The sequence below is a fragment of the Sardina pilchardus genome, chromosome 18 (genome assembly GCF_963854185.1).
Source record: "Sardina pilchardus chromosome 18, fSarPil1.1, whole genome shotgun sequence".
In the NCBI taxonomy this organism is placed as follows: domain Eukaryota; kingdom Metazoa; phylum Chordata; class Actinopteri; order Clupeiformes; family Clupeidae; genus Sardina; species Sardina pilchardus.
Window position 1 is genome coordinate 13,975,625 of NC_085011.1, and position 10,000 is coordinate 13,985,624.

A 10,000-nucleotide genomic window follows, 5' to 3' on the forward strand; every position below is an offset into this window, starting at 1 on the left:
CCTGCGTGCGTGCGTGTGTGGTGTGTGTGTGTGTGTGTGTGTGTGTGTGTGTGTGTGTCGGGGATGGGGGTTGGGGGGAGAGGAGAAGAGGCGGCTGACAGTACCTTGATGAATGACCTCATGGAGAAGAGGTTGGCCAGCATGGTGGACAGGCCCTGGGCCAGGCAGCTCTGAGCGATGAAGCCCGCCTTCAGCTCCGCCAGGCAGATTGCATCATCCCCTTCCTTCCAGTTCCAGCTTGGAATGTTTAGCAGATGGGCCTGGGAGTGGTGGACGGCAGGAGGAAGGAGAGGGTGGTGAGAGAGAGCGAGAGAGAGAGAGAGAGAGAGAGAGAAAGAGAGAGCGAGAGAGAGAGAGAGAGAGAGCCTTTCTTGTGGGATGTTTAGCAGAGGTGCTGAAAGTAATGAACAGCAGGCGCCTCCAAGGGTTTTGATCTTTTCATTTCAAGTGTTTCGTTAAGCTGAACCGGAGTGTCGTGCGGAATCAGACCGTGAGCTGTATGACGGTGAGGTGCTAGGTGACGCTGAAAACTAGCTAAGAGTTCATGTCAGTGCACTGAGGGATGGATGTGCTCTCTTACCTTGTTGTGGTACTGCAACATCTGAGTGATGATTCGGATCTTTGGGTGGTAGTTCTTGATTGATATTACTCTAAAAGGGGGGGAAAAAAGCAACAGAATGAGTGAGCCTTATAACAGTGCACACACTGGGCCGAGCTTCCCTCAGGTAGAGAATGGGAATCGTCTGTGGGAACCGGAGGCGAGTGAGTGGCGGCGTAGCGGGGCTGGGAGCGAGGCCGAGCAGCTCTCTTCACACTTCAGTCTGCTTGTCTTCTCGGGGTCTCGTAAACGGAAGGTGTGGAATTTATTTGCATATGAAGCTCCGTTTTACGGCTCACGAGAGCCTCGGCGGGGCAGCTGTGCCGAAGGACTCCAGCTGCGGGCCAAATGCTGTCGGCCATCTTTCAAGGGCGGTATTTGTGCCGACGGGGCGAGCGGCGGGAGATTATATGGCGCGAACGGAATTAAGAAATACGTGCGCTCGCACCACATGCACTCTGGGAACTGTATAAAAGCCCCCGGTCCCTTCCTCTCAGGGGCGACTCAGCGCTTTAGGGGCGCTTTTCATCGGCTGCCAGCTCCAACATGTGTGTGTGTGTGTGTGTGTGTGTGTGTGTGTGCTCCAACATGTGTGTGGCTGTGTGCGTTTAGCGGGGGCCTCGGTGGACCGGGGCCTTGCTTCTCTCATTCACACCTCATTCTCACACCTGAGCGAGACGACAGCCCTCCGCCCCTCCGCCCCTCTCTCTCTCTCTCTCCGCCACATCTGACAACACTCGGCCCGCTCTGGCCTCACGTCGCCGGGCCTGCGCCGCGCCACCACCGCGCCAGGCCCGCCATAAGGCCTGCTTCTCACCTCCACTCGTAAACAGGCCGGGCTCCCCTAAACCAATCAGCCGTTAACACGCTCTTACCCGCGCTCGAAAAACGGGCCGAGACCCGCGGCTGAACTCTGCACCGCTGGCCCTTCCGAGCTTTTCTTTTTAATTAGGCTGCGTTCTGTCTGTGCCACAGTTGTTGCTTCCATAACAAAATGATGATGATGATAGCCTGTAACCTGTCATATGTGGGCCGTAATTGTCGTGGAAGAAATGACCCGTGGTGAGTGGTTGGTTTGGGAGGAGGAAATCCGGCTAAATGAGGCTTAACGAACATACCTCATTATGTTGGAGGCATCCTCTGCGTCTGGGTCAGGGCAGTACTTGTTGGCCAGAATCAGGCAGGCGTCCGCCGACTCGATCTGCACAGCGCAAACCAAGAGAGGAAAAGATGACAATGAGGGAGACGAAAAAAGTACAGACGCAAGGGAAACCTGGAGAGGAGAAGAGCGGAGAGAAGAAGAGAGGAGGAAAGAGGAGAGGAGAGGAAAGGAAAGGGGCAGAGAACAGCGGAGAGGATGACACTGTACCTTCACCCGGGCCAAGTCGTGTGGGTTCAAAACAGATCCCTGGTAGAATTCCACCTGAGTAAAGTGGCGTTTGAATAAGGCTTCCAGCTCAAGATTAGGGGAAATACTATTGAAAAGTTGAGAGGGAGAGAGGGCAATAATTAGTGTTAGATGCTGAGGTAGGCTTGTCACGGCAAAAAAAAACCAAGAGAGAAAATCTTATTTATCATTTGAGCATATGCAATCTCTTAGAGCGGTCCCAGACCAGACCTCAGGAATGAATGACAAACAGTTACACGGATTCATTTATTTTCTGCTGGCTTTGTATATTTATTGCTTTTACTTCATGCATGAACATTTGGGGAGGAAAATTCCACGCTGTTCTTTTATAGCTTCAATGATCAGACAAAGGATAGACTTACTTATGGAGAAAAACGATTTCTACATTGACATCATCCCTGTCCTTGTGTAGGAAGTCTTTAAGGAAGTTGGAAACACTTTCGAGCGTGATATGACCACAGACCACAATATGCCTGAAAGGGGGAAAATCCAGCTTAAGACGGCAATATAAAATAAAACAAACACTGGCATGTCCCTAAAAGAAAGCACAAGTCATAATAAACCATAGAAATGTCAAATGCCTTTCAGAAACAACAAAGGGTCAGAACTTTACAGTATTTCAAAATCCTGGGCCTTTTCTCCACATCACAAAACATCTTTTACCTCATTTGTATTAAACCACTTAACTTGAGCAATTCAACTCTGGTGCTAGGCTTTTGAACCAGTCAAGAGAGCATAAAATATAATAAGACATATTTCTATCTGATTGTCATACGTTCTCAATCAGCAAACTGTCAGTCAAGCCAAACCACTTCCATAAAAGTGAGTGTGTGTTGACGACAACATGAACATCAGGCACAAATGCATAATAATCTCCGGCATTACTGAGAAAGCTTCCAAAATGTCCTCTGGTCTGTGGGGGCCACAAATTCTGCTCATGGGTTCCAAGGCATACTGACATCTTCCTGGAAAGATGCTGCTTTTCAATTACGGCCTGCGTCTCGGCACAGCCAAGCGATTGCAGGGACGGATCTGGGATCAACTGGAATGGAACAGGGTGTGTGTGGGGGTGTGTGTGTGTGTGTGTGCGGGAGGGGGGTCTCGACCCCATGCGGCTCCTCTGCACTGAGCTGGAGGTCTGAGGGGAGATGCGGTGGAGGAGTGTGTGTGTGTGTGTGTGTGTGTGTGTGTGTGTGTGTGTGCTCAGAGAGGACTCAGTGGCTCAGTCCTGGCTGACTGGAGGCCAGTGGGCCGCGCTCTCTCAGCAGCAGTCTTAAGCCTTTTCAGGTGGCTGCCCCGGGCCCCTCGCGCTCCCTCACAGCACACTGTTTACTCTGGTCACGACCTGCACACTGACTGTTAGTGTTCGCCGAGCTGAAGGCTGCCCGAACAACAAGACTCCATATTCATAACACACCATTTATATTTGGGGGGGTGGGGGGGGGCGCCGCGTCAACATGAATTATGGAGATCCAGGGGGATGAAAGCTTTTTATTACCGTCCGGGCCCGCTCGTAATGTTGCGGGCCAGAACTGCCAATTAAAAATGTCACAGAGGATGTCACAGCTTAAAAAGAAAAGTCTTGTGAAAAAGCCAACATCAGATGTGAAACTGATCCAGACCTGTTCCCCCAGCACTGCAGGCCAAGCTCCACTCATGGGGGATCAAGCTGGACCCGGGGCCCATTAAAAGGCATTGTTTTACCAAACGAGAGGCATGCCAGCCCATACAGTAATAATCAGAATGCTCGCTAAGCTGGGCGGGGGAGGCTGAGCCAGAGGGCCATTAACAGCTGTCAATCAGGCTGGGGGGGGGACAAGGCCACTGGCTGCCTGTCCGCATGCTGACTCCATCCTGGAGCACTGTGGTTAAGGCCTGATGACGAGGGCTCTCGGTGGTAATCAATCTAAATCTGTCCAAACTGCCCCCACCTCCCTCTCCGCCGCCCCCGCCGCCCCCCCCCCCCCCCCCGAACCCGCTGCGCCCCTGGCCTGGAGGAGAAGAGACCATGCAGACATTTGCTTCGCTTCTTAGGAAATCGTAAGCACAACAGTCTGTTTGTTATTTGTCAGGTGCGCGGGGAAGTGTTTTGTGACAAAACACACAAAAGGGCCAGTGTTTTGCAGTGTTTGCCCACTGCCAAACAGCAGGCCCATTTTGGCTGGAGGGGCTCTGGGATAAACATGCTGCACACACAGCGATGTCTGGATGCTATTGAACATAATGATCTTCGCAGATCCCCACCAACCCCACCCCCCCTCCAGCCCCTAAGTATTTAATGAGCAGTGGTAATTGCATGGTTGGCCATCCTAAGGATGTAGGGAGGCTTGTGTGTGTGTGCGCCTCTCTCATCCAGTTTGATGGCTTACTAAAGAAGCCAGTGGTGGCTGGCAGGAGATGCATGTCGTTTTGATGAGAGCCACATTATTCATGTTTTCCCTCATTTCCAACATGTCTCCTTGAGACGTTCCACTAAACGCAGGGAGCAAGGGGAAGGGGAGGGGGGTGTTGGGGTGGGATGGGGGATTTCTGTGACATGGCCCTCACTCTCTCTCTCTCTCTCTCTCTCTCTCTCTCTCTCTCTCTCTCTCTCTCTCTCTCTCTCTCTGTCTTCCCATTGTGTGTGGGGCATGAGAGGCAGCTGGTACGCATGCGGTTGACCATCGGCCTCCATCACAGACATCTTGTCTCCCTGTGTGGATGAGCAGCCGGTCGAGCATGACCGGGCTACTGACAGCGTCTCTGCTGCGCTGACAATGTTGTGTGTTTACGGCACCAGGGAGGCAACGCCGCAAACCACAAGAGGGATCCGGGCGAAAATCATCCCGATGTTTAATAATCGACGATGAGATGCAATTCTACTATGTTGAAGTTCGAGCTGAAATGCTTTGTCTGTCTCATAATTCGCTTTCACTCCCACATCATGGCCTCACTTTCCACAGCACAGAACTTCATTTGAACAATGTCAGCACTACTGCAAGTGTTGATTAGTCAATCTGCTGGATAAACTGGTGCTCTCTGTACTCTACTCTTCCACTATCAAGCTGTTTCCATTCAAATTAATCTCATGATAGTAATCAATACAAAGGTCCTTTCGGTATAAATACTTTTTCAGAGTATTCCTTTTTTTTTCAGTTCCACAATGGAACATCTACGTCATCCATCGGATGACTGAGCAGATGAACTGACAACGATAAGAACAGTGAGAAGCACAAAGTGGAGAGTACATTTGGGTCAGAAACAAAAACATATGAACACACATCACTGTGGGGAGAGAATGAGCACACATTCAAGTGCACGGGCAATCATCAGCAAAGGCACAACAGCGCTCTCGTTCAAGCATGCACTCGCAAGCAGGCAAACACACAGCGTCTTTTTTTTTGTAAATGTGTAAACAGGAAACATCACACACAGAGAAAAGAACACCAAAGAAGACAAGAAAAGAAAGCTCGAACATCAGCACCAGCAGCTACACCAACGATACTGCTCTGATCCTTATTCTAAGAATCCGCCAGCCTCAGGCAGCGCAAACCTTTTCACGGTCCCCCCTGCCCTTTCAACAAACAAGGGCTTCTTTGCTTTCAAAGGTTTCCTTTGAAAAAGATTCATTTGGCTGATTATCTCAAATCCACCCACATAGCACATGTGCGAAAGTCGTTGTATTAAAAAGGTTTACTACCAGCGAGTTAGGAAAAGTTGAGAACTGTTAATATCCAGATGACTATTTCCAAGGTATCTTGTATCATGCCGCAGGATCATAACTACAGAGTGATGATGGTCGTCAATAGCTTTATAAGCCCTATTATTATTATTTAAGACAATACTAGAGAGAATTGTGTCTGTTATCAATTGTGTGTATATTGTCTTCACCTCTAAACTGAGACTTTGATAATGATCTTAACCCAGATTGGATTGGATTCATTTCTAATGTTATGTGACAGCAGTCTAAGGACACACCTCTGGACACTACTGAAGTAATTATAACGATTATTTAGCGATTTACTCTTATATGTATGTGTTCATCTTTTGTCATTCAACTTGCGATCCAGATTTAGAATTAATTTAATGGAAAAATAAATAAGATTTTTTTTAGATAATGAAATTTACCGCACAGATTTGGAATAAAAAACACACCATCTGTTATCTAAATATAAATATCAGGTGAAGTTTTTCCAGGGCCAATCAGTCCAGATTTACAGAGTGTGATAACGTTTCAAAAGCACGGGCTCTGCCACTAAATGATCCTGATTGCACACGCTAGGCTAAAGAATGCAACACTCCTTTGGCTCACTAACTTTATAGCAGGGACATTCAGTGAGGGAACCATGGGATATGTCTGGGAGCTTTCCTGTGGAGCGTCATGTTCCCAATAATGGAAGACCAGGAGCCCAGAACCTATTGTCTCTCCACGTGTCCCACTGAGGTATCAGGGAGCAGGGATCAACAAACGACTAGCGCTGTAGCGGCTAGCGTGCTGGCTAGTGCAGGCTAGCGAGGACCGCGCGGAGCCCCTGATGCATGCCAGATCGAGAGGTGAGGCCTCCCGCTGATTAGTGTGGGGCTCTCCCGGCCCGCCGCTCCCCGCACCTCTGGCACGGCAGCCCTCGGCGGAGCGCGGAGGAGTCGCGGGGCTGGAGCTGCGGCTGGGGTGGCGGTGGCGGCGGCGGCGGCGGCACGGAGGTGCATGAGCTCAGGGTTCACGCTGGGTTTATGGGGTGTCAGTCTCGCAGTCAGCCGCTCCGCGGGCCGCAGAGGGGCCTAATGGAAACCACAGACAGCCTCCGCTTGGGCTCGGCGCTGCAGCGCGGCAGAGCAAGCGCGCCGTGCGCCTTTATGACGGGACATCAATGAGAGCCAGCTTGAGTGCTTGTCACCGTGCCGGGGGCTTGGCGGGGCTGGGGTGGGCTGGGCTGGGCTGGCCCGCGCTACGCTACGCTCGGCGAGCTGGTATGCAGAACCGCACCGAGACAGCAGGTCACGGTAATGGAGTCCGTGCCGCGCCGTGATGGACGTTTTGGCAGTGACCTCACAGAGCGGAGTTTGTCCTGACCTTTTCACTCAGTGCTACCCTTAATCAAGTGCAGAGGAGAGACGGGGGGGGATATCATGACCAATACTCAATGGAGCAGATTATGGAGGAGTGTGCTAGTCATCTTTGATCCAGTGGGCTTTTTAGAATTCTTGCTCAACAGATGGACTAATGTACTGTAAATCAATGGGGATCAACTGATAATATAAACATTATATTAATAACAGCAAAATCATCAGTACATGGACTGTTTTTATTTGTAAATATAAATATGTATGTCAAACAGATGGCACTGTGGATGGCTTAGAGACTAACTGCAGCCTTGTCCTGTAACAATGCCACTGTTCCCGCATCACTGCACTGATATACAGTACAGATTACTGTATATTTGAATATGTGCCGTGATTAGGATGAACCCCCAAAGGGACATTTTTCTCCTTCACCCTGATTTTAAATTTAAATATGGTGTCACAATGAAGAGATAATTATCCTGACACACTTTATTTATGTGCATGTGTCATGACTTATCCATTCTTCACGTACATATTTAAATAATAATGCAAACGCTTGGTGCCAGTCTTTCTGCTTTGGTGAGCGGACCTCTAATTGCTACCACATGCATGTATGGCCTGGAAGAGAGCGAGGGATATAAAGAGAGGGGGAGAGAGAGAGAAAGAGAGAGAGAGAAAGAGAGAGCGAGAGAGTCAGTGGTTTTGACAGGCCCTTCTCTCAACACCAGACTGCAAATCCAAACGGGGGTTTCCAGCCAAACATAACATTTCATCAATCTTGTTCCACTGACAGGAAAACGGCATCAGACAAAGAACTTTCTAATGGCTTTTTCTCGGCAGGATAGTTGCCCTCAAACTAAGATGATGAAAGCTGGATGTGAGAAAGGGGGCCTGTTTCGCATGAGACCGACTGAGCAAGAATGAGCAGAGGAGAGGAAGAGAGGGAGACAGAAAGGGAGAGAGAGAGAGAGATAAAGAGCGATATCTTTTGTCCTGCCTCTGTAACTGCGCCGTAAACGAGGGAGACATCGGTGTGCTGATGACAAGGCCGAGTTTGAGCCAGAGACGAGTGGGCGTTTCAACGGACGGCCACATAGACATTCAAACGAAGTGGGGGTGGGGGGGGGGGAAGGGTCGGCCTTCGGAGACAAATAATAAAAAAAAAGAGCACTACGGCGAAACAAAACGAGGGGACATGAAAGAGTCGTCAGGCGGGCAAAAAGCAAGCCAAGTGCAATCGAGAGCCTCGGATGAGGGAGCGCGAGGCGTCCAGGCATTCCGCTCAGGGTGTGGGAGCTGACTGAAGATCAGGGCCAGATTCATGTCAGACAGAGAGATGAGGAGGCGATGGGGGGGGGGGGGCGAGCGAGCGGTGAAAGACGGCCACCACGGCTTTTCCCACCACGCATGCGGAGAGCGCACGGAAAAGCCAGCAAGAGCACAGCTCAAGCCAACCAGAGCAAAGCATGCAAGAATGATGCAAACATGGAAACAAATCAAAATAAAAGACTACAAAACTCAAAAAAAAGTACAATGGAACGAAAAAGAGACAAGTGATACCCTAGGGCTGTTACAAATGGGGAAATACACATGTGTTTGATTGTTATTTAAAAATCACAAAATCTACTCCTCTAAGCAGTTAATAGGGTTTTCATGACTAGTCAACTCCAATAGACTGAACCTAGTCGTAACCAGTGCTGATTTAATAGTTATCATGAGGGGTAAAACTCCACCAAATAGACAAAAGGGTCCCTAACAGGAATGAGAAACAGCACAGATAAATGTCAGGTCTGGTAGTCATGAAAGCTCTAGTGTGTGGAATGAACTGAAAAAGCAGCAGAGAAGAGGATGTTAAAGAAAAGAAGGCACAAATACACAGAGCACAGGGCGTGGACATGTGCCTCTCCTGGCCAAGGTCTCCAGTCACTGTGTGACGCTTTGGGTTTCGTTTGCCTTTCTCTATTGGAACTGTTTAGGTTACCTAGATCACATAGACTATGGTAGCACTTTAGGGGGAGGATTTGTGTCACACAACCACACCTTTAGCTGGATTTGGACTTACTTTCTGCCTCGTGTCGAGTTATAACTCCCTCCGTATTTCTTCCGATTAAGGATGAGAGCAGCAATTTCTGGCACGTAGCGAGCAAACATGGCCTACATGCATGAAACAGAGAAACAAAGAGGCATGCAGATAGGGGTCTACTGTGGCCAAGGCAGCAGAGCCTCCTGGAATACTTACTTTCTCCCATTAACCGCACTATAGGAACCACCATATTTCTTGCGGTTTCCTATTAACTCTATGATTTCAGGGACGTAGCTGGCAAACATGGCCTAAGGAGAAGATAGGAGACAGAAGCAGAGACTAAAATCGATAGGCCAAAGATGGGGGTTGTCTGGGGGAGACGCTAATCCACAGAGTCCAAAGAGATCTGAGGAACAAAAGCTGAGAGTTGAGAAAAGTATGCTGTTAAGTGGTCAGTTTGAGAAGTATGTGCCCGTGGAAAAATAACAAAAAATATATGAGCAGAATGGCCGTCCAAAACTTGAGACTGATAGTGGACATCTCTCCAGCAGTGTATGACTAGGCCGATGGACTCCGAGCTCCCCCTTTGGAGTTTAAGAGATTTTAATTCAGAGGGGAAAAAAAATAGATTTTAACGGAAAAGAAAATCATATTAAATTTTCGATATCTCACAAAAATTGCCCAACAATGTTAGGTCACAATAGAGTGTTTTTTTTTTGTTTTTTTTTAATCAGAAAAAAATGCAAAAAAACAAAAAAAGCGTCCAGCTGACCACTTGTCACAGCGTGATTATGTTGATGAGGAGGACCGAGGGGGGGGAAAAAACCCTATGTGCCATGTTTTGTCCAACAAACACTAACTATGTGCCAGGTTGATTTGAATAGTCCGGCCTGATGATCCACAGCTGCAAAACCCATTAAGACTCATTATG

The 10,000-nt window shown here is 48.9% G+C and overlaps 1 protein-coding gene across 1 annotated transcript in view; it reads right to left on the reverse strand.

Annotated features, from left to right (window-relative positions):
• kcnma1a (potassium large conductance calcium-activated channel, subfamily M, alpha member 1a) overlaps positions 1 to 10,000 on the reverse strand; it is a 136,793-nt gene that overhangs the window by 43,069 nt on the left and 83,724 nt on the right. The window contains exons 9-14 of the mRNA XM_062520384.1: positions 9,286 to 9,377; positions 2,369 to 2,479; positions 1,968 to 2,073; positions 1,717 to 1,799; positions 581 to 650; positions 105 to 260 (exon numbers count right to left, since the gene is read on the reverse strand). Of these exons, the coding sequence (XP_062376368.1) occupies positions 105 to 260; positions 581 to 650; positions 1,717 to 1,799; positions 1,968 to 2,073; positions 2,369 to 2,479; positions 9,286 to 9,377 (618 nt within the window). The remainder of the gene's footprint in view (positions 1 to 104; positions 261 to 580; positions 651 to 1,716; positions 1,800 to 1,967; positions 2,074 to 2,368; positions 2,480 to 9,285; positions 9,378 to 10,000) is intronic.